General features: G+C 52.8%; 3 protein-coding genes across 12 annotated transcripts in view; 2 read left to right on the forward strand and 1 right to left on the reverse strand.

Annotated features, from left to right (window-relative positions):
• Positions 1-24,726, reverse strand: part of BBLN (bublin coiled coil protein) — a 287,657-nt gene that overhangs the window by 261,857 nt on the left and 1,074 nt on the right. The gene's annotated exons all lie outside the window — the stretch shown is intronic.
• Positions 1-24,726, forward strand: part of AK1 (adenylate kinase 1) — a 61,276-nt gene that overhangs the window by 19,558 nt on the left and 16,992 nt on the right. Inside the window, exon 1 of one of the 4 annotated variants that reach the window (XM_050760344.1) lies at positions 14,463-14,472. The exons of 2 other annotated variants lie outside the window; for them this stretch is intronic. The gene's annotated coding sequence lies outside the window, so the exon portion shown is untranslated. Of the gene's footprint in view, positions 1-14,462; positions 14,473-22,410; positions 22,421-24,726 lie in introns of those variants that run through there. One more of the 4 variants, XM_050760343.1, reaches the window with a different exon arrangement.
• Positions 6,673-23,189, forward strand: ST6GALNAC6 (ST6 N-acetylgalactosaminide alpha-2,6-sialyltransferase 6). 7 transcript variants are annotated; one of them, XM_050760191.1, is made up of 8 exons: positions 6,675-6,862; positions 8,348-8,402; positions 10,040-10,130; positions 11,673-11,852; positions 15,667-16,073; positions 20,356-20,443; positions 20,568-20,675; positions 21,724-21,877. In XM_050760191.1, the coding sequence occupies exons 2-7, from the start codon at positions 8,377-8,379 to the stop codon at positions 20,631-20,633; spliced, it is 858 nt and encodes a 285-aa protein (XP_050616148.1). In that variant the 5' UTR covers positions 6,675-6,862; positions 8,348-8,376; the 3' UTR covers positions 20,634-20,675; positions 21,724-21,877. The 7 variants fall into 7 exon arrangements, with proteins under 7 accessions (XP_050616143.1, XP_050616141.1, XP_050616148.1 ...); XM_050760190.1 differs by having other exon boundaries at positions 6,676-6,862; positions 21,720-21,825; XM_050760184.1 differs by lacking the exon at positions 20,356-20,443 and having other exon boundaries at positions 6,674-6,862; positions 21,724-23,189.

Genomic DNA, 24,726 nt, shown 5'->3' on the forward strand with positions numbered 1-24,726 from the left:
GCTGTTGCCAACTTGAAATTCTTAGGTTTTACTTTTTTTTTTTTTTTTTTTTTTTTTTTTTTGCAAGAGGACTTGCATTTTCATTTTGCACTGGATCCCAGAAATTATGTAGCCAGTAGTCCCGGGGGCTCTGGGTGACCCGGCACACTCTCCCTCCCATCCTTGGCTTTCACAGAGGGGCCTGAGACCTGGTGCTTGGTTCACACCACTGCTTTTGTGCCCTGCCTCCCCCTGCCCAGTGCCAGATGGACCCAGAAGTTTCTGCAGGAATGGGAGGGGGGAGGAGAGCCCTGAGCTGGCGAAGCAGGGAGCAGGCTGGCAGTGGAGCCACAGCACAGAGCGAGGGGCTCTGAACAGGTGTCAGGCAGAGGTAAGGGAGGGATGGAGCCTGGTAGGCGGAGGTGGAGGGGGTTTCCAGGCTTGGGGTGGGGGCCCTGGAGTCAAGGCCTGACTTCTTTCTGCCCCCACTTTCTGCTGTTGGGGTCCTGGCAGATTAGTGCCCCTCTCTGGGCCTGTTTTGTCATCTGTAAAAGGTTAAAATAGTCCCCACCTCACAGATTCAGACATTGGACTGTCCCTGTGGCTTATGATATAGCAGGCACTTGACATGTGGAGCCAGCATTTTTCGTGGGGTTCGTCTGCCTCGGCTGGCCCTGCCCTTCCTTCGTGGTGACAGATGGCAGGATGCCCCTGCCCCATAGGTTGTCTCCCTACTCCCTGCCTCTTCCTGGGTGTCCAAGGTCCAGGGTCCGCTGGTTCTGATGGGATTTGAATTCCACTCACTCCTGGGAGGCTCCCTTCTCTTCCTCCTCCATCCCCTGGGAAGAGGCTGACCCAGCCCTTGGGCCCAGGACACACAGTCTCCTCTAACGTGGCTCTGCCCTTGGGTGGGGTATTTACTGCTGGGTTGGCCCAGATCCTGTGTCTTTCTAGGGGTGGTGACCTGGCAGGAGTGATGCGTCAGTCACTTCCTCCAGGCAGACGGAGATGATCCTTGACAGGTCTGGTGGCTGGCTCGGGGTCTGCTGAAAGCTGTCTTGACCAGGAAACCGAAGACTCTGCTTTTGCCACAGCGGTTCCTGCAGCTGCCTTGAGGTGAGCCCAGGGCAGGAGCCTCCCCACAGCCCCCGGGATCACGTGGGTCTGCAGCCACACTTTGGGCCTCTGTTGTCCTTCCTGTTCATACCCTGGTTCCTTTGCCCCTCTGCAGACTGGCTAGGGACCTACGCTACTTCCTCCAAACCCAGAGAGGAAGCCAGGTAAGCCTTACAGCCCGGAGGCATCCTAAGGGGCCTTTTCCTTAGAAGGGCCATGGGGCCAGGCCCAGAGCTCAGCTCACATTTCACACACCTTCATCTTGTAAGGAAAAAATGAAACGAAAAACCTCACACACCCAGGTGAGGACAGGAGCATCTGGCTTTGGGGGACTGGTGGGCCCTAGCGTCTAGGCCCATCTAGGCCCGTCTGCCCTCTCCAGCCTCTGTGGGGGAAGAGGCAGTACTTCCTTGTTCCAGACCCTCTGGCCGGAAGCCCAGGTCCTAGGCTATGGAGCAGGCCCTGTGTGCAGGCCCCCACCTGCCTGCCACTCTCACAGGCCTCGCCTCTCCAGAAGCCCCTCCCCTAGCCAAAAGCCCAGAGGGAGACAGGCCAGAGTCCTCAGGTCTGGCTCGTAGCCTGGCTCTGCCCAGGACCCGCTGCGGAGTCTTGGGCAAGTTCTGTTCTCTCTCTGGCCTTTGATCTTGGTTTCTTTGAATTGGGAGCTGGGGCAGGTGAGGGGGGCTCTTAGGGCTCTTTCCAGAATACCATGGAAGGGAAAAATCCTAACAGCTCAAAGAAGTTTGCTAAGGGTCAGGAAGCAGGGGGGTACACGGGCCTCTCCTACCCCTGGGGCAGGAAGGGTCAGACCGTGGGGGAACGGCTCTCCCAGACCGTGGGGGAACGGCTGCGCGGGAGGCCCACGAGGACTGGCCACAGCCACCATGCAGGAACGTCCTGGTGTGGCCTGGCCTGGCTCTCACAGGCCCAAGGCTTCCGTGTAGAACACGTCTGCGGTTATTAAACAGGCAGGCCTAGTGGAAACAGCCCTGCCACCTGCGTGTTCTCTGAACCTCAGTTTCTCCCTCTGGAAAGTGGGTTAACCTCAATACCCAACTCATAGGCCACCTTAAGGATTCAATGAGGTGTGTTTGCAAAGTGCCTGGCACAGAGTAAGCCGTTCTGCTTCTCATCCTTGTTATTACTATTATTGAGATGGTTGCTGTCGTTCTTGAGGCTCAAGAAGGGAAGCCAGGCCTGAAGCAAATCCTGCTGGAGCGAGCCTGGGCCCAGAGACATGGCAGGCCGGACGGGCAGCTCCACGTCCAGATGCCGTCCAGGAGCAGGGCCGAAGCACCCTCTCACTTCTGGGTGTTTGATTTGGGTCACTGGCCTGGGTTAGTGACAAGGGCTGGGGACAGGATGTTTCCTTCCCTGGTTCAGCCCCCAACCCCCTGGGTGGCCTTGGGCTAGAGGTGTTCCTCTGAGTCCTCAGAAGTCGAGTTCATCAGGCCTCCTGCCTGATCGCCCTGCCCCCACTCCGTGGTTTTCCATCCTGTCGCTTGTAGGGCGGGGTCAGCGACCTAGGAGGGCCATGGGTAGGGCTTGGTTTGAGGCTCAGGAAGCAGATGGAGGTGGGCACCAGGGACAGGAAGCCTCAAACCCACCCTTGCGGGCCACCCCCTCCCTGCCTGGTGGGCAGTGCCTGTACTGCCTAAAGGCTGTCCCCTGGCGGACTGCTGACTTTTGTTTTAATTGGAAACAAAGTGTTATTAAGGCTTCCCATATAAGTACAACGCAAACAACCTACAAGTTTATAAAGGGAAAAGTGAAGGCAGCTCCCAACCGTCCTGACCCACCTTCACTTCAACAGGGAATCAACTGCAGGTGGAGTCCTAGTGGGCCCTTCCAGACACCTTCTGTGTGCATTTACAAATACTATACGTAGTTGTATAATTTTAAAAAGCAAGCAAAGGCCGGGCATGGTGGCTCACGCCTGTAATCCCAGCACTTTGGGAGGCCGAGGCAGGCGGATCACGAGGTCAGGAGATCAAGACCATCCTGGCTAACACGGTGAAACCCCGTCTCTACTAAAAATACAAAAAATTAGCCGGGCTTGGTAGTACGCGGCTGTAGTCCCAGCTACTCAGGAGGCTGAGGCAGGAGAATGGCATGAACCCGGGAGGCGGAGCTTACAGGAAGCCGAGATAGCGCCACTGCACTTCAGCCTGGGTGACAGAGCAAGACTGTCTCAAAAAAAAAAAAAAAAAAAAAAAAAGCAAGCAAAGAAAACATGCTATATATTGCAGTTTGCTTTTAGAAATTAAAAATATATATATATATATATTTTTTGAGACGGAGTCTCGCTCTGTCGCCCAGGCTGGAGTGCAGTGGCCGGATCTCAGCTCACTGCAAGCTCCGCCTCCCGGGTTTACGCCATTCTCCTGCCTCAGCCTCCCAAGTAGCTGGGACTACAGGTGCCCGCCACCTCGCCCGGCTAGTTTTTTGTATTTTTTAGTAGAGACGGGGTTTCACCGTGTTAACCAGGATGGTCTCGATCTCCTGACCTCGTGATCTGCCCGTCTCAGCCTCCCAAAGTGCTGAGATTACAGGCTAGAGCCACCGCGCCCGGCCAAAAAATACATTTTTAAAAATATAAAAATATTGTGTGGACTGGGTGCGGTGGCTCATGCCTGTAATCCCAACATTTTGGGAGGCCAAGGCGGATGGATCATTTGAGGTCAGGAGTTTGAGACCAGCCTGACCAACATGGTGAAACCCCATCTGTACTAAAAATACAAAATTAGCCGGCCGTGGTGATGTCTACTAAAAATACAAAATTAGCCAACTGTGGTGGCACACACCTGTAGTCCCAGCTACTCAGAAGGCTGAAGCAGGAGAATCACTTGAACTGGGAGGCAGAGGTTTCAGTGAGCCGAGATCATACCATTATACTCCAGCCTGGGCAAAAAGAGTGAAACTCTGTCTCAAAATAATAATAATAATAATAATAATAATAATAATAATAATGTGACCATTATCTTAAAATTTTTGGAAAAATACAGTTAATCCAAAAGAAAAAAAGCAGCCCCAGATCCCATCATTCCAGAAATAACCACTATTAACCCTAATCACTGGCCGGGTGCGGTGGCTCACACTTGTAATCCCAGCACTTTGGAAGGCTGAGGCAGGCGGATCACCTGAGGTCAAGAGTTCGAGACCAGCTTGGCCAATGTGGCGAAACCCCATCTCTACTAAAAATACAAAAAATTAGCTGGGTGTGGTGGCCTGCCCCTGTAGTCCCAGCTACTCGGCAGGCTGAGGCAGGAGAATCGCTTGAACCCAGGAGGTGGAGCTTGCAGTGAGCCGAGATTGAGCCATTGCACTCCAGCCTGGGTGACAGAGAGAGACTTCATCTCAATGAAAAACAAGCAAAAAACCAAAAACACTAATCACTGTGATAGGCAAAAGGCATTTCCTTATTTTTTCATCTTTTAAAATATTGTGATACGGTGTCATATTTGAAAGTTATAAGGCATAAAAATATCATGAACCTGTTGACCTCAGTCCCCACTTAAAGACCACTGTTTTAACTTGCATACCTCTTTGATTCTTCCCCCATTGTTCTTGACTTTGCTTTTATTTATTTATTTTTTTACTTTTTTTGAGATGGAATCTCGCTCTGTTGCCCAGGCTGGAGTGCAGTGGCGCGATCTCGGTCAATGCAACCTCTGCCTCCCGCCTGCCAGGTTCAAGCGATTCTCCTGCCTCAGCCTTCCAAGTAGCTGGGATTAAGTAGCATGTTCCAAGTAGGCATGTGTCACCACACCCGGCTAATTTATTTGTATTTTTAATAGAGACAGGGGTTCACCATGTTGGCCAGGCTGGTCTCGAACTCCTGAGTTCAAGTGATCTGCCCGCCTGCGCCTCCCCAACTGCTGAGATTACAGGCGTGAGCTACCGTGCCCAGCCTCTATTGTGTAGTTTTTACTCATCTTCCCAGACCTCTTTTTCACTCCTTGTGTCTCTAAGATTCATCCATGTAATTGTAGATCATTCATTTTACCCTGTTATGTATTGTTCCACAGTGTGAACCTTCCATTGTGTAAAACAATTCCATTCTCTTGTTGATGGATATTTGGGGTTTTCCCCTGTTTTGTATTATTTCAAGCGATGCTGCTATGAACCTCCTTGGGCACATCTGCAAGAATTTCTCCAGGGCATGTTTACTCAGCTGTGGAATGCAAATGTTTAGGACTTTGTTTCCAAGACAGTTCTTTTTTCTTTCTTTTTTTTTTTTTTTTTTTTTTTTTTTTTTTTGAGAGGGAGTTTAGCTCTTGTTGCTCAGGCTGGAGGTTGGAGTGCAATGGCATGATCTCGGCTCACTGCAATCTCTGCCTCCTGGGTTCAAGCGATTCTCCTGCCTCAGCCTCTGGGGTAGCTGGGATTACAAGGGCCCGCCACAACACCTCGCTAATTTGTGTATTCTTAATAGAGACGGGAGGCTGGGGTGGCCGGGGAAGGGGGTGGTGGTGGTTTCATCATGTGGGCCAGGCTGGTCTCTAACTCGTGACCTCGGGTGATCCACCCGCCTCAGCCTCCCAAAGTGCTGGGATTACAGCCACTGGGCCTGTCTGGCAGTTCTTTAACTTGCTTTCTTCACGTAAATATCCTGTAAATATCCCGGCCATGCTTTCCTGCCAAGGCATACTGACCTGCACCCTTCCTTTTGGTTTTGTTTTGTTTTTTTGTTTTTTTTTTTTTGTTTTGAGACAGAGTTTCGCTTTTGTTGCCCAGGCTGAAGTGCAATGGCGCGATCTCAGCCTACCACAACCTCTGCCTTCCAGGTTCAAGCGATTCTCCTGCCTCAGCCTCCGGAGTAGCTGGGATTACAGGCGTGCTCCACCACGCCAGGCTAATTTTGTATCTTTAGTAGAGACGGGGTTTCTCCATGTTGGCCAGGCTGGTCTGAAACTCCTGACCTCAGGTGATGCACCTGCCTCGACTTCCCAAAGTGCTGAGATTACAGGCGTGAGCCACCGCTCCTGGCCCGCATCCTTCATTTTAACAGCCTCCTCGTGCACTTTGGCAGGCTGTGCCTTAACTTAAGCAGTACCCTAGCAATAGCTACTTAAGTTATTTTTCCCTATCACGTAGAGTAATGTCATGGATGTCCTGGTAATTATAAGAAGGAACATTTTAAGTTTTTCCAGCTATGTGAAGTTGTCCTTCTCCCTATTTTCCAGAGGCAGGGAGAAGGAAAGTTATGCGCTAAGGCCGCGCAGCTGGCGAATGGCAGAGCGGAACTTGAATCTGAGGGTGAACCCTGAGTTTGCCCAGGTGACTACTTGCCCAGGGTGCAAGGCAGGGAGCTGAAGGCCCTTGGTGGGGAGCCCAGGGATAAACTCCACTGAGTCCAAGCACACCGTGCTCCGGAACTCAGTTTCCCCATCCGGGGTCATGGTGGCAATAAGGAGCTAGAAGTGGGCCTGCTCCACACTACAGGGAGCCGAAAGGCTGTTGTATTTTGGTGGTCACCCCGGGCTGCCCAGCGGGATGACCGAGGCGCTCATGCGGGGGCGGCTCCCGGGTTCGCCTCCCTTTTCCCTCCCCAGCCGGCGTCGCCCGTGGGCGGAGCCACCCGCGGCCCCGAGGCTCCGCCCACCTCCCAGGCCCGGGCCGGGCCGTGACGGCGGCGCTAGGACCCGGCGGGCCGCGGGTGCGGCGGGGCCTGGGCGGCCTGAGGAGCGCGGACCCCGGCGCTCGGCTCCCGGCGCCATGTGAGGGGGTTCGGGGGCCGCGGGGGGCCGGGCGCTCCCCGCCGGAGGTGAGCAGGCGCCAAACGGGAGCTGGTCGTGGGGGCGGGGGCGGGGGCTGGGGCGGAGGGCGCCCGGAGAGGAGATCGATAATCGCCGGGGATAGGGATGGCTGCGGGGCCCCCGGCGGCACCCCAGACCCCTTCCCCCTTGGTAGCTGCGCCCCGAGGTCCCGGTCCTCGCGCCCAGGGGCTGTCGCGGGGTCCGCTGGGCCTCTTGCCACCGACTACCCCGTCAGCGGTCCTGCCTCTCTTTTCTTCCCAGCTGGGGTTAGGGCTCCGGACCCCCGGAGTGCAGGAGTTGGGGAGGGGGTTGGCGCGAGGGGCGCGCTGGGTGAGCCCCCCACCAGGTGGACCCATGGGTTCGGCGTCCCCCATCGTCTCGGAATTAGGAGCCCCCCTCCCCCTTCTCCCTGGAGCCCTCCTCCCTCGCGGGTTCGTGGGGGCGTCCCGATCTGCGGGAGGACTCCCGGGGCTGGAAGAAGGAAAACCCCCAAACAGAGGGCAGGGTGTGGCCCCCACCCTCGGCTCCTGCTCAGCTCGCCTGCACGTCCAGCCTTGGGCTGAGTCTATGCTCCTGGGCCAGCGATCGAGGCTGCCGCCTCCCCAGCCTGAGGAAGCCGCTCCTCAACAGGCCCCCAGACCCCCGCCCCGGTGCCGGTGCCGAGGCACGTCCTGAGCACACACTCCATGGCCTCTGACCCGTTCCAGCCGAGGGGGATCCTCCAGGGAGACGAAGTCAGGCTCAGCCCTGGGCTGCTCCCTGTAAACGAGCCTGTAAACAAGGCTCTCAAGCCGGCTCTGCGCGGCCCGGCAAGGCGCTTTGCCTCTCTGAACCTCAGTCTCCTTATCTGTGAAATGGGCAACAAGGGCTCCTACCATGCATTGCCTTGATTCAGCGCGTGGGTGATGCTTAGAACGTATTCCCACACATATTCCTTGATATTCCGGGAAAGTCGCCGCACTGGGGTCAGGGGAGGAGTGTTTTACTGACACACTGGAGAGGCGGGACTTGAACAGTGATTAACCGCAAGACTAACAGCTGTTGGCATTGTGGGAGCACTTTCTTTTCTTTCTTTATTTTATGTTATTTTTTTTGTTTTTGTTTTTGTTTTTGAGACAGAGTCTTGCTCTGTCGCCAGGCTGGAGTGCAGTGGCACCATCTCGGTTCACTGCAACCTCCGCCTCCCGGGTTCAAGCGGTTCTCCTGCCTCAGCCTCCGGAGTAGCTGGGGCTACAGGCACCCGCCACCATGCCCGGCTCATTTTTGTATTTTTGGTAGAGATGGGGTTTCACCATGTTGCCCAGGATGGTCTCGATCTCTTCACCTGGTGATCTGCCCACCTCGGCCTCCCAAAGTGCTGGGATTACAGGCGTGAGCCACCATGCCCGGCCAATGTGGGAGCACTTTCAAGCCCCGCGTGTCCCTTGCCACATCTGCTTGAATCCTTCCAACAACCCCCTGAGTTACCGACTCTTATTGTTCCCATTTCACAGATGAGGAAACTGAGGCTCAGAGAGGTCACATGGCTTGCTCGAGGCCCCCCAGCCAGTAAGTGGTGAAACCGGAATTCGCACGGGCACCTGACATGCTGTACTGACCATGGCCTTCTCAGAGCAGGATTGTGACGGGGCGGACCAGGGGGACGCTGGTCCTGGCTGAGGGCACAGCTCGGGCAAAGGTGGGAAAGTAGGGGGCGGGCAGAGGGCATCCGCAGGAAAGGGTGGCCACGCGTAATAAGATAGAGGCGGCTGGACCCCTGGGCGCCTTGAATGCCGAGGTCTCAGGGCTGATGGGGCCACCCCAGGATTCTGGACTCCTGTCTTTTGCTCTAATGGTCTGTGAGGACAAGAATAAGCGTCTCCTCGCTTCTGATGAGGCCCCATTTTCTGCTGTGTACCGCGGGGTCTGGACTAGATGGGAGTCCGGGTCTCCCTGACTGGCTGTGAAGGGCCGGCGCTGGAGAAACCTGAAACCGAACTTGGGATGAGGGGGGCGCCCATGGAGAGGGGGCGGGGTTGGGGAGGGGGCGGGGCCAGGATCTAACCATTCAGGAGGGAGGTGTGTGTGCCAAGCCTCCTCTGGCACGAGGTTCTCTGGCTCTTCCTGGTGGCCGTGTAGGAGTAAACAGCGGCTAGGTCAAAGGGCTAAGAGAGTGACAGAAACTGAGAGGCCCCTGGAGGAGGGGATGGAACTGAGGAGGGTCCCCTAAGCCCCAGTTTCCTCCCTCTGCACTCCTGCCCGCCCTGCCCCCTGGCCTGTCTGCTGGAGGTAGGCTGGACACAGTACATTTTCCCTTTCACAGGTGGGGAAGTGGAAGTCTGGAAAGGAGCTGAGTTTTGGGTGGTGGGAGAGGGAGCGATTGGGGTGTGCGGAGCAGAACTGGGCCGGCCTCCTCACTGCCAGGTCTTCCAGAGGCCCCCCAGCCACCCCCTGAGACTGTGATCACAGCCATTTGACAGATGAGTCAGCCCTGGCAGAGACTGCCGAACCTGGACTCGAACCGAGCCTCTCAGACTTGAGTCTGTGCCCTTAGCCCCCGAGAGATCCTACTTGTTAATGCATTAGTTCATTCAGTAGTATTCCTGCATATTTGTGGCTGTGGAGGCACAGGGGAAACTGAGTGAGGACCTGGGTGGGCTGTACCCCGCAGGCAGCTGTTAGCCTGGGGGGACGGGAGGACCTAGGGGAGTTCCTGGTCCATGCCAGGCTTGGAGGATGAGTGGGAGTCAGAAGGCCGTAGGAGGGAGGGCGTTCCAGGCCAACCTGAGAGGCAGTCAGAGCAGAGGAGTTTGGGGGCCTACAAGAGGTATTGTTTTATTCTGACGCCACAGGGGCCCAAGGCAGAATTTAGAGCAGGGTGTGAATGGGGATCCTGCTGCCCATGTGGAGGTCAGGTCCTCCAGCAGGGGAGCCAGCTTTGGCCCTGCCAGCTGCCTTGGTGTGGGAAGGCCCCTCTTCAAGGGAGAGAATGGGCAGGGCTCTGCTGCCACCAGGCTGTATGACCTCAGACAGATTCCTGGCCTTTCTGGCCCTCAGTGTCTCCATTTGCAAAATGGATACAGTCCTGAGCCTTAAAGTTCTGGGTGCATAGAAGAACTAGTGGGGGCAGAGAAGGTGTAGCCTTTGGCTTGCTGGACCCCAAGGAGGACACTGAAGCCATGATATCCCTTTCTGGTGGCTTGCAGGTGTGAACCCACATCCCTGCCCCCAGGGCCACCTACAGGACGCCGACACCTACCCTTCAGCAGACGCCGGAGAGAAATGAGTAGCAACAAAGTAAGTCTCCCTTCATTTCTTAACCCCATTGAGCCTCTCACTTCCCTCCATGGAACGGGTTCCTTTGGACCTGTCCCAGACCCCAGCTACCGTGAGTCTCTTCTTCCCCTCAAGAAGCCACCCATCCCTGGGAGACCCAGGTTTAAGCCCTGCTTTGGCCACTGATCTTCTAAGTGGCTTAGGGCAAGCTCCTGCCTGTTCCTGGACCCAGGGTCAGTTTTGCCCTCCCAGGCCCGACAGTCTGTCTGTGATGGTCAGGACTAGCCGAGGTGACTGTGGAGTGCTGTGCAGGAAAGAAGGGTGGGCAGGTGGAGGTGAGCAGGAAATGGGGTGAGGGTGCACTGATCAAAGGTGATACAGCTCGAGCATGACCCTGAGAATGTCAGGGTTCCCCATTGTTCTTTCATTCATTCATGCTTTCCTAAGCACTTACTACATGACTGGCCCTGCATGCCCCTTCCTTAGGATCCACTGCAGCCTGTGGTGGAGCCTGAGGTTTGGAAATGGGATGGGGTGGTTGTATTAATTTGAGTCTAATCAGGAGAAAGAAACTACACAGTGATTAAACAGGAAAGTTGAATGCAAAAAATTATTGGCTATACTAGGACATTGGAGTAACAAGGGATTAGAATTCTGAGGAATACAGCAATAGCAGATATTAATATAAGGAGCACCCCTGCCCCCATAAAGACTGAGATCCGGGCCTTGCTGAAGAAGGCCCAGCTGAGGCCTGCTGGATGGCTCCAGTACAGAACTGGCCTGGGGAGGGGAAGCTGCCAGCCTGCAGGTGCTGCAGGTGGTTGAGTGCACTGTAGGAGCTGGACTTTGGAGAAGCTGTGATCACAGCACAAGCCAGAGGCAATGTGCCTGACTTGCTGGCACTGCTGGCCTCTGGGCAGTGGGTAAGATGCCCTTACTGGAGAGGCCGTGTGCACTGAAGGACCCTCCCTAGCAAGCCTACCAGAACCAAGAAGCAAATGCTTTTCCTCCTGCAGTGTCCGTCCAGCACCCTCTACTCACAAAGCTTAATATGCAGCTAACTGACAAGGGAAAACATTAAAAGGGCTCAGATCCATTTCCACAGAGCAGACAAAAAGGATAAACTTGGAGCTAGAGGCAGTACATTGGAGAGTTACTGTTGGGGGAAGACCTAGACCCTCTCACTCAGATGTCCCACCTGTCTCTAGACATCCTCTTAGCAGCAGCTGTAAGGAATCCTGACGTATTCAATCCAGTCCAGCAAACCCTCCCTGAGAACCTTCCATCTTCCAAGCCCTGCCCTGGGATCTGGGATACAGTGGGGAGCAAGGCCAGCCCAGTCCCAGAGCTCACGGTCTAATTGGAGGGATGGGAGTTTGAATGCAGTGTGATCAGTGTTGTGATGGGGAGACTGAGGCGGCTGAAGGAGGCCTTCCTGGAGGAAGTAGTGCCAGAACTGGTCTGCAACAAAAAGCAGGAGTTAACCAGGCACAGTAGGTGGCAAGGAGGTGGGTGCTGAGCCTGCTTGGCAGCTGGGCCCTCACTGGCCTCTCCTCTCTCCAGGAGCAGCGGTCAGCAGTGTTCGTGATCCTCTTTGCCCTCATCACCATCCTCATCCTCTACAGCTCCAACAGTGCCAATGAGGTCTTCCATTATGGCTCCCTGGGGGGCCGTAGCCGCCGACCTGTCAACCTCAAGAAGTGGAGCATCACTGACGGCTATGTCCCCATTCTTGGCAACAAGGTAGCTCAGCCACTTTGGGGAGCTCCCTGGGAGCTCCTTTCCACTGCCCAGCATCACCACTCCCTCCACCTCTTCTTTCCTAAAGGAAAGGTGGACCCTGGGAGTCAAGGCCCTCCCTCCGGTGATTTCAGCTCTCTGCTTGCTGTGTGACCTTGGATAAGGGCACTGTCCACTGTCTGGGCCTCAGTTCTCTCCAAGTTCCCACCCTTATTGCTAATATCCTACCATCTCCTGAATCAGAATCCTTTGGAAAATGTGTTTCTCTTTTCACTGCTCTCTGTCTCTGCTGGGGAGCCCACACAGGCTTGGGAGCAGAACACTGGGACATTTGACAACACAAAAGCATTAATAATACCAGCTGCCCTTTATCAAGTGTCTGTATGTGCCAGGCGCTTTGATCACCAGTAATCTTCCTCAGACAAACCCTGTGAGGGCAGCATTATTATCTCCCTTGGTGAGATGGAGTAGCCAAGGCTCAGAGAGGTGAAGTCATTTGTCTAAGGCTACAGAGTGAGGGAAGGAAGAGGATGGTATTTTCCTACCCCCTGCTAAGTTGCAGCTGCAGAGAGAGGCCAAAGTCATTCCTGGAGACTTCTGTTGGCCTTGGGTAGCAATGAAATTCAGGTTGTATTTCTGGGGTTCACCCTGTAGTACCTCTTTCTCCTTCCTCACTGACCCTCCTATATTTTCTTCAGGGCCTTTGCATACAGAGTGTAGAGCCCAGGCTCTGGACACACCCTCACTAGGAAGGGGCACATTAGCAGGTGTTTGGAGACAGGTTAACACCTAAGTGAGTCTTTCTCTACCCTAAGAACCGTTGAAAGAGGAATAAAAATGGGACAGCTTGAGTGTGGGTGATGTGGAAAGGAGAGACAGAGCCTGGCTTGCAGTGCTTCCAGCATCACAGGGGAAGCCAAAAAAACTAGCGCTCAGAAAAGTGGAAGCGCCAGTCGAGGTACGTGGGATGTGTTGCTGGATCTTGGAGTAAGGGCTCAGGGAAGGCTGCCTTGGGGGAGGTGGCATTTGAGCTTAGCCTTAAAGGGTGAATGGGAATTCCATGGGCAAAAAATAGGCCCCAGAGAGCATGTGGTTCCAACCCATTCATTTCAGCCATGGAGAAACAGCCCCAGAGTGGCTTTCATACCTTCCTTAATAACAAGGTGCTTCTTGTTTCTGGGTGCAGTGGAAATGTCGTGGGTGCTTTTTGGAAGATGTCTACTTTGGAGAGCTGGGGATCTGTGGTAACATAGACTTGGGTTCAAATCCTGGCACTGCACTTCTCCACTTTGTGACCTTCTGTTCTCCCACTTGTTGACTCTGACCCAATTGAATAGCCTTCTTTTGGTTTTCAACGTACCACCTTTATTTCCACATTGGAGCCTTTGTGCTGGCTGTTTCTCCCGCCTTGAATATGTTTCCCTAGGTGGTCCTTCTTCATTCTTCACATCTCAGCTCAGAGAGGCATTTCTGTTGCAGCTGGACAGATTCTTCTTGCCTGCTGCCCAGAAAAAACCAATACACTGAGACTGCAGGTGTTGCAGCAGAGAAAGAGTTTAACAATCGCAGGGCCAGCCAAGTGAGGAGACAAGGGATTATTTCTCAAATCTGCCTCCCCCAGAATTTGGAAGCTAGGGTTTTTTTAAGGATAGTTTGGCAGGCAGGGGAACTAGAGAATGGTTGGGGATGAAATCATAGGGGTGTTGAAACTGTCTTCACCCACTGAGTCAGTTCCTGGGTGGGGGCCATGGGTCACTGGTCTGGTTGGCATCCATTGGTCTACCAGATTGAAAGTTCTGAAAAATATCTCAGGCCGGGCTCAGTGGCTCATGCCTGTAATCCCAGCACTTTGGGAGGCTAAGGCAGTCAGATCACCTGAGGTCAGGAGTTCGAGACCAGCCTGACCAACATGGAGAAACCCGTCTCTACTAAAAATACAACATTGGCCGGGTGTGGTGGTGCATGCCTGTAATACCAGCTACTCGGGAGGCTAAGACAGGAGAATTGCTTGAACCCAGGAGGCAGAGGTTGCAGTGAGCCGAGATTGTGCCATTGCACTCCAGCCTGGGCAACAAGAGTGAAACTCCGTCTCAAAAAAAAAAAAAAAATCTCAAACACTCAGGTTTTACAATAACAATGTTATCTATGTTAAAAACAACAATGATGTTATCTATATTTTAAAAAGCAAATTAAGAAACAATGACTGGTTATAATTCAACTATAGCTACATCTTAGCAGAAAAGCAAGCTAAGAGATAATGACTGGTTATAGTTTATGCCTACAGCTTGACAGAAAGATATGCGGGGGGTGAGATAATCAATTATTACTGACCACCTTCTGTCGAACTGACTATATGCAGGCAATCATGCATATAGGACAAAGGAAAAGGAAAATAAGTAAAACAAATGATTTTTACTATACCTGTATCCTAGCAGAGTCCAGGCCTCTATCTCAGTTGTTACCTTGTGGCCTTTTATTAACTTTACAAAGGCATTTTTAGTTCCCAAACAAGGTGGAGTTCAGTTTTGAGAAGGGGCTGTTATCATCTTTGCTTTAGAGTTAAACTATAAAATAAATTCCTCTCACAGTTAGTTTAGTCTATGGATAGGAATGAGCAAGGGGGGTTAGATTGTGAGGTCAGAAACAGGATGGAGTCAGTTATGTTAGATTCCTCTCCCAAATTAGATTCTTTTTTTTTTTTGAGACCGAATTTCACTCTTGTTGCCCGGGCTGGAGTGCAGTGGTGTGATCTCGACTCACCGCAACGTCTGCCTCCCAGGTTTAAGCGATTCTCCTGCCTCAGCCTCCCTAGTAGCTGGGATTACAGGCATGTGCTACCACGCCCTGCTAATTTTGTATTTTTAGTAGAGATAGGGTTTCTCCATGTTGGTCAGGCTGGTCTTGAACTCCTGAGCTCAGGTGATCTGCCCGCCTCGACCTCCCAAAGTGCTGGGATTACAGGCATGAGCCACCGCACCTGGACTTCCAGGCCACCTTTCTAAAGTAGCCCCGGCTGCAGTCGCTCTTTGGTCACTTGCCCCTGTTTCCCCTCCTTTCCCTTCCCCTCCCTCCCCTTTCCCTCTCCCTCTCCCACTCCCCCGTACCTCCCCTCTCCCCCTCTCCCCCTCCCCTTCTCCCTCTCCTCTCCTTTCCTTTCCTTTTCCCCTCTTTCATTTCCTTTCTTTTTTTTTTCTTTCTTCTTTCCTTTCCTTGTTTCTTTTCTTCCTTTGCTTTCTTTCTTTCAACAAGAGTCTTGCTCTGTCACCCAGGCTTAAATGCAGTGGTGCAATCTAGGCTCACTGCAACCTCTACCTCCAGGTTCAAGCAATTCTGGTGCCTCAACCTCCTGAGTAGCTGTGATTACAGGCACGCGCCACTACGCCTGGCTAATTTTTGTATTTTTTGGTAGAGATGAGGTTTCACCATATTGGCCAGGCTGGTCTCAAACTCCTGACCTCAAGTGATCTGCCTGCCTTGGCCTCCCAAAGTGCTGGGATTACAGGCGTGAGCCACCGTGCCTAGCCATTTGCCACTGTTTTCTTTTTTTTTTCCTGGCATGTATTATGTACATTCTTATCTGTCTCTCCACCTGTTTCTTGAAGGCAGAAGCCTGATCTGTTTTGCTCCTTGCTCTGCCCCAGGACTTGGCCATTAACCAGCTTGCTATCAATGTGTGTTGAATGTTGAATGAATGGGCCTCCGTTTCCCATTCTTTAAAATGGGCATAACAATTCCTGGGTCCTGGAGGCCTGGATGTATGGAGCACAGGGCCCAGCACAGAGTGGCCGTGATAATGTTGACTTTCCTTGTCCCCCAGACGCTGCCCTCTCGGTGCCACCAGTGTGTGATTGTCAGCAGCTCCAGCCACCTGCTGGGCACCAAGCTGGGCCCTGAGATCGAGCGGGCTGAGTGTACAATCCGCATGAACGATGCGCCCACCACTGGCTACTCAGCTGATGTGGGCAACAAGACCACCTACCGCGTCGTGGCCCATTCCAGTGTGTTCCGCGTGCTGAGGAGGCCCCAGGAGTTTGTCAACCGGACCCCTGAAACCGTGTTCATCTTCTGGGGGCCCCCGAGCAAAATGCAGAAGCCCCAGGGCAGCCTCGTGCGTGTGATCCAGCGGGCGGGCCTGGTGTTCCCCAACATGGAAGCATATGCCGTCTCTCCCGGCCGCATGCAGCAATTTGACGACCTCTTCCGGGGTGAGACGGGCAAGGACAGGTACCAGCCTCCCGCCTGCCCCCTCTGTCCAGCCCTGTGCTCCTTCTCAGCATGCCCCATCCAGAGGGCCTGTTGCTCCCAGCATGCACTGCTCTGAGGGGTAGTCCAGTCCTGCTGTCCTCTGGCTGGGTCTCCTAGGAGAGTTCTCTTCATGTCCAGCCGTTCACATGGGTCCTTTCCAACATGCTCTGCATGGCCTGGTTTGTCCAAGAGGGCTTCCTCGTGGCATACCTTATTCTGAGGGCACAAGGGCTCCCACCCAGCATGCTCTGCTCTGAGGTTGCACAGTCACTCCTAGCATCTTTCTAAGAGAAGCTCCCCATAGTGTACCCAATGTAAAGTCTTGACTGTTCCCGGCATGTCTTGCCTTAAGCACACAGTTGCTCCCGGCATGCTGTGTTCCAGGTATGTATCACTCCCAGCATGCCCTGCTGTGACTAATCTCCCTAGGAAAGCTAGGCCAGTGCTGCCCAATAGAAATCTATGTGAGTCACATATGTAATTTATTTTCATAGTAATCACAGTTAAAAATTAGTGAATAGCTGTGTACAGTGGCTTGTACCTGTAGTCCTAGCTAATCAGGAGGCTGAGGCAGGAGGATCACTTGAGCCCAGGAGGTCAAGGCTGCAGTGAGCCACGATGGTGCCACTGTACTCCAGCCTGGGTGACAGAATGAGACTACATCTTACATCTCTTTAAGAAAAAGTAGTAAAAGCAACTTTCATATATTCTTTTAACCCAATATGTTCAACATATAGCTCCTGTACATATTTTGTTAGATGTATACCTAGATATTAAAACAATTTTGGAGCTATTATAAATGGTATTAATATTTTTTTGTTCCCAAATATTAATTGTTTTTTGTTTTTGTTTTTTTGTTGTTGTTGTTGAGACAGAGTCTCGCTTTGTCGCCCAGACTGGAGTGCAGTGGCCGGATCTCAGCTCACTGCAAGCTCCGCCTCCCGGGTTCACGCCATTCTCCTGCCTCAGCCTCCCGAGTAGCTGGGACTACAGACGCCTGCCACCTCGCCCGGCTAGGTTTTTGTATTTTTTAGTAGAGACGGGGTTTCACCGTGTTAGCCAGGATGGTCTCGATCTCCTGACCTTGTGATCCACCCGTCTCGGCCTCCTAAAGTGCTGGGATTACAGGCTTGAGCCACCACGCCCGGCCCCAAATATTAATTGTTAATATATAGAAATGGCATATAGAAATTGATTTTTGTGCAGCCGGGCGCGGTGGCTCACGCCTGTAATTCCAACACTTTGGGAGGCCGAGGCGGGCAGATCACGAGGTCAGGAGATCGAGACCATCCTGGCTAACACGGTGAAACCCTGTCTCTACTAAAAATACAAAAAATTAGCCAGGCGAGGTGGCGGGCGCCTGTAGTCCCAGCTACTCAGGAGGCTGAGGCAGGAGAATGGCATGAGCCGAGATCGCACCACTGCACTCCAGCCTGGGCGACAGAGCGAGACTCCATCTCAGAAAAAAAAAAAAAAAGATATTGATTTTTATGGCTGGGCGTGGTGGCACGTGCCTGTAATCCTAGCTACTCGGAAGGCTGAGGCAAGAGAATTGCTTGAATCCGGGAGTGGAGGTTTCAGTGAGCTGAGATCGCGCCATTGCACTCCAGCCTGGGCAACAAGGCGAGACTCTGTCTCAAAAAAGAAAAAAAAAGAGAAATTGATTGGCTCACTGCACCTCCACCTCCCGGGTTCAAGCGATTCCGTAGGTTTTTTGTAGCTACTTTGATCGGGGTAGCTATAGGTTTTTTGTAGCTACCCTTTATCAGGCTGACGAAATTCCCTTCTCTTACTAGTTTCCTGAGAATTTTTATTATTATAAGATATTGAATTTTATGAAATGTTTTTCTGCAGCAATTTATATGATCATGTGTTTTTTTTTAAGACTATTAATATGGTGGATTATATTGACTGTTTTGTTTTATTTTTGTTTTTGTTTTATTTGAGACAGGGTATCCCTCTGAGGCCCAGGCTGGAATGCAGTGGCATGATCATGGCTCACTGCAGCCTCCACCTATCAGGCTCAAGTGATCCTCCCACATCAGCCTCCCTAGTAGCTGGGAGTACAGGCATGCAACACTATGCCTGTAATTTTTGTATTTTTAGTAAAGACGGAGTTTTGCTGTGTTGCTCAGGCTAAGATTTTTGAATATTGAATCAGCTCTGCACTTCTGGAGTAAATATCACTTCTTTGGGATGTATGTATTTATTTTTTATTTTATTTATTTTTTGAGATGAAGTCTTATTCTGTGGCCCAGGCTGGAGTGCAGTGGCGTGATCTCGGCTCACTGTAACCTCCGCCTCCTGGGTTCAAGCGATTCTCCTGCCTCAGCCTCCCAAGTAGCTGGGACTGCAGGTGCGCGCCCACCACGCCTGGCTAATTTTTGTATTTTTTTAGTAGAGACGAGATTTCACTATGTTGGCCAGGCTGGTCTCGAACTCCTGACCTCAGGTGATCCACCTGCCTCAGCTTCCCAAAGTGTTGGGATTACAGGCGTGAGCCACTACACCTGGCCAAGGGATGTATTTATATATATACAAAACATTAGCAAATCATATCCATCAGAGATTTTTGTGTTCGTGTTCATGAGAGGTATTGGTCTGTAGGTTTTTTTGGTGCTGTTTTTGCTTGATTTTGGTATCAGGGTCATGCTGGCCTCAGAAAATGAATTAGGAAATGTTCCTTCTTCTATTTTCTGGAAGACACTATGTAGAATTGTGCTTCTCTTTAAGTGTTTGGTAGAATTTGCCGGCGACAGTATCTTGGCCTGGAGAGTTCTTTTTCAGAAGATTTTAAACTGTGAATTCAATTTCTTTATTATAGGATATTCAGGTTATCTATTTCATCTTGAGTAAATTATGGTCATTTATGGGTTTTAGGGAATTGGCTCATTCTATCTAAGTTGTCAAATGTCTGTATGTGGTTGTGGAATTTTCTTATTATCCTTTTAATGTCTATAGGGTCTATGGTGGTGATTTTCTCTCTTTTATTCCTGATATTGGTGATTTATGTCCTCTCTCTTTTTCTTTGTCAGTTTTGCCAGAGGATTTTGTTTTTGTTTTTGAGATAAAGTCTCACTCTCTCAGCCAGGCTGGAGTGCAGTGGTATGATCACAGATCACTGCAGCCTCAACCTTGTAGGCTCAAACAATCCTCCCACCTCAGCCTCCCAGGTAGCCGAGACCACAGGCACGTGCCACTACACCTGGCTAATTTTACATATATATAAATTTTTTTTTTTTTTTTTTTTTTTTTTTGAGACAGAGTCTCACTCTGTTGCCCAGGCTTGAGTGCAATGGCACAATCTCTGTTCACTGCAACCTTTTCCTTCCAGGTTCAAGCAATTCTCCTGCCTCAGCCTCCTGTGTAGCTGGGATTACAGGCACGTGCCACCATGCCCTGCTAATTTTGTATTTTTGATAGAGACAGGATTTCACCATGTTGGTCAGGCTGGTCTTGAACTCCTGGCCTTGTGATCCACCCGCCTCGGCCTCCCAAAGTGCTGGGATTACAGACGTGAGCCACTGCGCCCAGCCTTTTTTTTTTTTTTTTTTTTTTTTTTTTAGATGGATTCTCACTCTGTTGCCCAGGCTAGAGTGTAGTGGTGCAGTCTCGGCTCACTGCAACCTCCACCTCCTGGATTCAGGCAATTCTCCTGCCTCAGTCTCCCATGTAGCTGTGACTACAAGCACGTGCCACCATGCCTGGCTAATTTTTGTATTTTTAGTAGAGACAGGGTTTCGCCATGTTGGCCAGGCTGATCTCGAATTACTGACCTCAGGTGATCCACCCACCTCAGCCTCCCAAAGTGCTAGGAGTACAGGCATGAGCCACCGCACCTGGCTGAGTTTTAATTTTCTGTAGAGATGAGGTCTCACTATGTTCCTCAGGCTGGTCTTGAAGTCCTGGGATCACAAGTATGAGCCACCACGCCTGGCCTCCCTTCTTTTTTCCATACTACCTAAGAAATGCAGTGTGTATTTATACAGACAGCCCATCTCAATCACACATGGCTGGTGGCCACTGTAGTGTGAGCACAGCTCTTGGTTCTGGGCTACTCCTTCTGGCCTAGCTCTGAACTGCACTCACTCCAGCATGAACGTATCTGATTAGTCTCCCCTTAGGAGTCTGCTTCTAGCATGGGCACAGCTGTTTTCGGCATGCTCTATCATCATAGTCACTCAGCCTGCCCAACTGTGACCCGGCTCCCCAGGAGACAGTTCATTTTCAGCATGCCCTGTTCCTGTTCTTCCCCTCAAAGGAGCTCCCTCCACACCCCTCACCTCTGCCTGGACAGCCCTCTGCCACATGCCATGCTCCCACACGAGGCTGGACTTGGGGTAACCAAGGTAGGGGTGGGGCCCCAATGGGTGGATGGGAGGAGTTCCAGGGAACTCCACGTGGGTGACCCTGGATCACCTGCTCCCACCTCTGCCTGCATGCACCCTCATCGTGACCCCTATTGATCCCCAGGGAGAAGTCTCATTCGTGGTTGAGCACAGGCTGGTTTACCATGGTGATTGCGGTGGAGTTGTGTGACCACGTGCACGTATATGGCATGGTCCCCCCGAACTACTGCAGGTGAGCCCTCCTTGCCAGCGCCCTCCCAGGACAACACTCAGGCACCGGCCGCAGGATGGAGCTGGGAGGGCTGGAAACCTTGGCTGAAGGTGCCTTTGAGGGCCTCTGCTTCATTGTTTTCAAACTGTTCTGCAGAGATCTAGACTTCTTCTGCTTCCTCAGGGGCCTCCACTCCAAGTTCAGCCACAGTTTATTTATTAATAATAACTATTAGTAGTAGCATTATATATGAAAAGCCCACTAGGGGACAGCTATACTTTACTGAGTACTGACCAGGTACCAAGCATGGCTACATGTAGTCTCTCACTCCTCACAGCAACCTTATGGGATAAGAGCTGTTGTTCTTCCCATTTATTTATTTATTTATTTTTATTTTTATTTTTATTTTTTTTTGAGACGGAGTCTCGCTGTGTCTCCCAGGCTGGAGTGCAGTGGCGTGATCTCGGCTCACTGCAAGCTCCGCCTCCCGGGTTCACGCCATTCTCCCGCCTCAGCCTCCCAAGTAGCTGAGACTACAGGCGCCCGCCACCACGCCCGGCTAGTTTTTTGTATTTTTAGTAGAGACGGGGTTTCACCATGTTAGCCAGGATAGTCTCGATCTCCTGACCTCGTGATCCACCCGCCTCGGCCTCCCAAAGTGCTGGGATTACAGGCTTGAGCCACCGCGCCCGGCCCGTTCTTCCCATTTATTAAATGAGAAAAACTGAGGAGTACGTTTTATGAGTAGCCAGAGGTCCTCCAAACAGCAGGAAGAGGGACCAGGCTCCAGTGCCCACAGCCCTCACCACTGCTCTACACTGCCGCCCTCTTGGGGAAAGGAAAAAGTGCCACTGCATTAAAAAAAAAAAAAAAAAAAAAAAAAAGTTTGGTGGTTACAAACCTAGTCCACCCTGCACCCATTTTACGGATGGGGAAACCGAGGCCCCAGAAGGTGTGGTGTGGGGATTTCTCTTATTGAGGTCCTATGGCAGGCGAGGGGCTGAAAGGGCAAGGACCCTGCCAGCGCCCAGCCTGCCCTGATGACTCCCGTCTTCTCTGTCCCAGCCAGCGGCCCCGCCTCCAGCGCATGCCCTACCACTACTACGAGCCCAAGGGGCCGGACGAATGTGTCACCTACATCCAGAATGAGCACAGCCGCAAGGGCAACCACCACCGCTTTATCACCGAGAAAAGGGTCTTCTCGTCGTGGGCCCAGCTGTATGGCATCACCTTCTCCCACCCCTCCTGGACCTAAGCCACCCAGCCTGTGGGACCTCAGGAGGGTCAGAGGAGAAGCAGCCTCCGCCCAGCCGCTGGGATAGGGACCACCTTCTGGTCAATCAAAGCTCGCCCGAGTGTCTCCCAGCCAATCAGGGCCTTGAGGAGGATGTATCCTCCAGCCAATCAGGACCTGGGGCATCTGTTGGCCAATCAGGGATTTGGAAGTCTATGTGATTAATCAGGGGTGTCTTTCTTGTGCAGTCAGGGTCTGCGCACAGTCAATCAGGGTAGAGGGGTATTTCTGAGTCGATCTGAGGCTAAGGACATATCCTTCCCCATGAGGCCTTGGTTCAGAGCCCCGGGAATGGACCCCCCAGTCACTCCCCACTCTGCTGGGATAATGAGGTCCTGTCCCAAGGAGCTGGGAACTTGGTGTTGTCCCCTCAATTTCTAGCACCAGAAAGAGAGATTGTGTGGGGGTAGAAGCTGTCTGGAGGCCTGGCCAGAGAATTTTTGGGGTTGTGGAGGTTGTGGGGGCGGTGGGGAGGTCCCAGAGGTGGGAGGCTGGCATCCAGGTCTTGGCTCTGCCCTGAGCAACCTTGGACAAACCCTTCCCCCTCTGTGGGCACCCTTCTGCCCACGCCAGTTTCCAGTGCGGAGTCTGAGACCCTTGCCACCTCCCCTACAAGTGCCCTCGGGTCTGCCCTCCCCGTCTGGACCCCCCCCCAGCCACTATCCCTTGCTGGGAGGCTCAGCTCTTTGGGGGGTCTGGGGTGACCTCCCCACCTCCTGGAAAACTTTAGGGTATTTTTGCGCAAACTCCTCTAGGATTGGGGGACTCTGAAGGGAATGGGACAAACCTTAAGCTGTTTTCTTAGTCCCTCAGCCAGCTGCCATTAGCTTGGCTCTTTAAGGGCCAGGACTGCTTTTCTGCCCTCTAGCAGGGAGGTTTTCCGACTGTTGGAGGTGCCTTTGGGGCTGCTCCTTTGTCTGGAGCCACTGGGGGCTTCCGAGGGTCTCCCCCGACCCCCTGTCATCCTGGGATGACTGCCGGGAGCTGTGTCTCCTGGGTTCTGTCCCCTGGCTCTGTTATCAGGCACTTTATTAAAGCTGGGCCTCAGTGGGTTGTGTTTGTTTCTTGTTCTTCTGGAGCCTGGAAGGGAAGGGCTTCAGGAGGAGGCTGTGAGGCCGGGGGACCAGATGGAGGAGGCTAGCGGCTAGCCATTGCACACTGGGGTGATGGGTGGGGGCGGCGACTGCCTCAGACTTGGTTTTGTAATGATTTGTACAGGAATAAACACACCTACACTCCGGCTTCGTGTCCTGTGTCTCCTGGGTCGAGCACAGCCTTCTGGCCCAGCGCTGCATGCGGCCTCAGGACTGCGTCTTCCGGTTGGGGGATTCCAGTAAAGCGATCCTCAGCTTTTGCAGAGCCAGTGGCCAGTGAGGTGTGTATTTTGCATCTTGAGTGGAGGCCTGGGGACTCTGGGGATGGTGGGGGCGTGTGGAGCCAGGCCCATCTGGCTTTTCCTGTCCCCACCTCACCCTGCCTGTGTGACCTTGGGCAAGTCATTTCGCCTCTGAGAGCCCCAATTCCTTCAAGGGCAAAAGGAGACCAGACACCGCCCTCAAGGAGCTCAGGTTCCAGGGAGGGAGGAGCCCCATGGTGCACTAGGAAGAATTCGCACAGAAGCTGGGAGAAGAGTTTGAGCAGTGAGTGCAGAAGGGGTGGGGGAAAGACAGCCCAGGCCACAGAGCCAGAGGTCTCTCAGCTCCTTAAGGGTCTGGGGACCTGATGACTGGGAGCTGCGATTTCCTGCCAAACCCAGCAGGAGGGGGCCTGGCGGGCTGTAACGCTGGCAGGGGTGTGGTGAGTGGTAGTCTCCGAGTTGCCACCAGCCTCTCTGCAAAAGGGCTGTGTACTCCAGGTTGGCAGGAGGCAGGGGTCTGTGACACCAGAGATTACAAACTATTTGGGCAGATAAGATGCCCTCAGGGGCGAGGCCTAACAAAGAGTGACTGTGTAAGACACGGGCAGGCAGCCTACTGGGATCTCCCAGGGCCCCTGAGCTGCTGGGGACAGGAAAGAGAACCCTTCTGGGCACTGGGCCAGCCAGGATGGTGGCGATTGGGACTGGAAGGCATGAATGGCACCTTGCATCTGCCTCTCAATTCACGTAGCCAATAAGCAGCCGTATGCTGCGCACTGTATTAGGGACAGTTGATGAGGGTAGGAGTGTCTGGTGGGAGGAGTGGCCCAGAGAGAAGCTTCATGGTGGGATCCCCAGCTTCACCCAGTAGGCAGTGAGGCTACAGCAGGAGGGAGCAGTGAGAGATGAGACTGCCTGGGGCCAGATGGCACAAGGCAAGGCCGTAAATGTCAGTCTGAGGGGGCAAGAGCCTTGATCTTTCTTGTCTTGCTTAGAGAAGTCAAATGGGACCACAGCGGAATGGGCAGGAGGCTGACAGGTAGCATAGCCCAGGGCCCAGGGGCTGACCAGACACAGTAACAGTGGCAGTGGGGCCGGGGGTGCTAGAGAGACTGGGACTCCATGTAAAGTCTACATGGGGAACAGAAAGCCGTGCATGGACATGGGGATATGGGAATATGGCACCCATCCAACCCCATGCAAAGGCTTCTGGGAACCTGGGTCCAAGAAGTGGTTTTATTTTGAGACAGAGACTCACTCTGTCTCCCAGGCTGCAGTGCAATGGCGCAATCTAGGCTCACTGCAACCTCCACCTCCCAGGTTCAAGCGATTCTGCTGCCTCAGCCTCCTGAGTAGCTGGGATTACAGGCACCTGCCACCACGTCCAGCTAATTTTTGTATTTTTAGTAGAGACAGGGTTT

Source organism: Macaca thibetana, chromosome 15 (genome assembly GCF_024542745.1).
Source record: "Macaca thibetana thibetana isolate TM-01 chromosome 15, ASM2454274v1, whole genome shotgun sequence".
NCBI lineage: Eukaryota > Metazoa > Chordata > Mammalia > Primates > Cercopithecidae > Macaca > Macaca thibetana.

Coding starts and splice junctions, on each gene's coding strand:
- ST6GALNAC6 (XM_050760184.1), top strand. CDS start 8,377: ATGGCTTGCTCGAGGCCCCCCAGCCA. Junction 16,074..20,567: donor GGTGAGACGGGCAAGGACAG/GTACCAGCCTCC, acceptor ATTGATCCCCAG/GGAGAAGTCTCATTCGTGGT. Junction 20,676..21,723: donor GTCCCCCCGAACTACTGCAG/GTGAGCCCTCCT, acceptor TGTCCCAGCCAG/CGGCCCCGCCTCCAGCGCAT.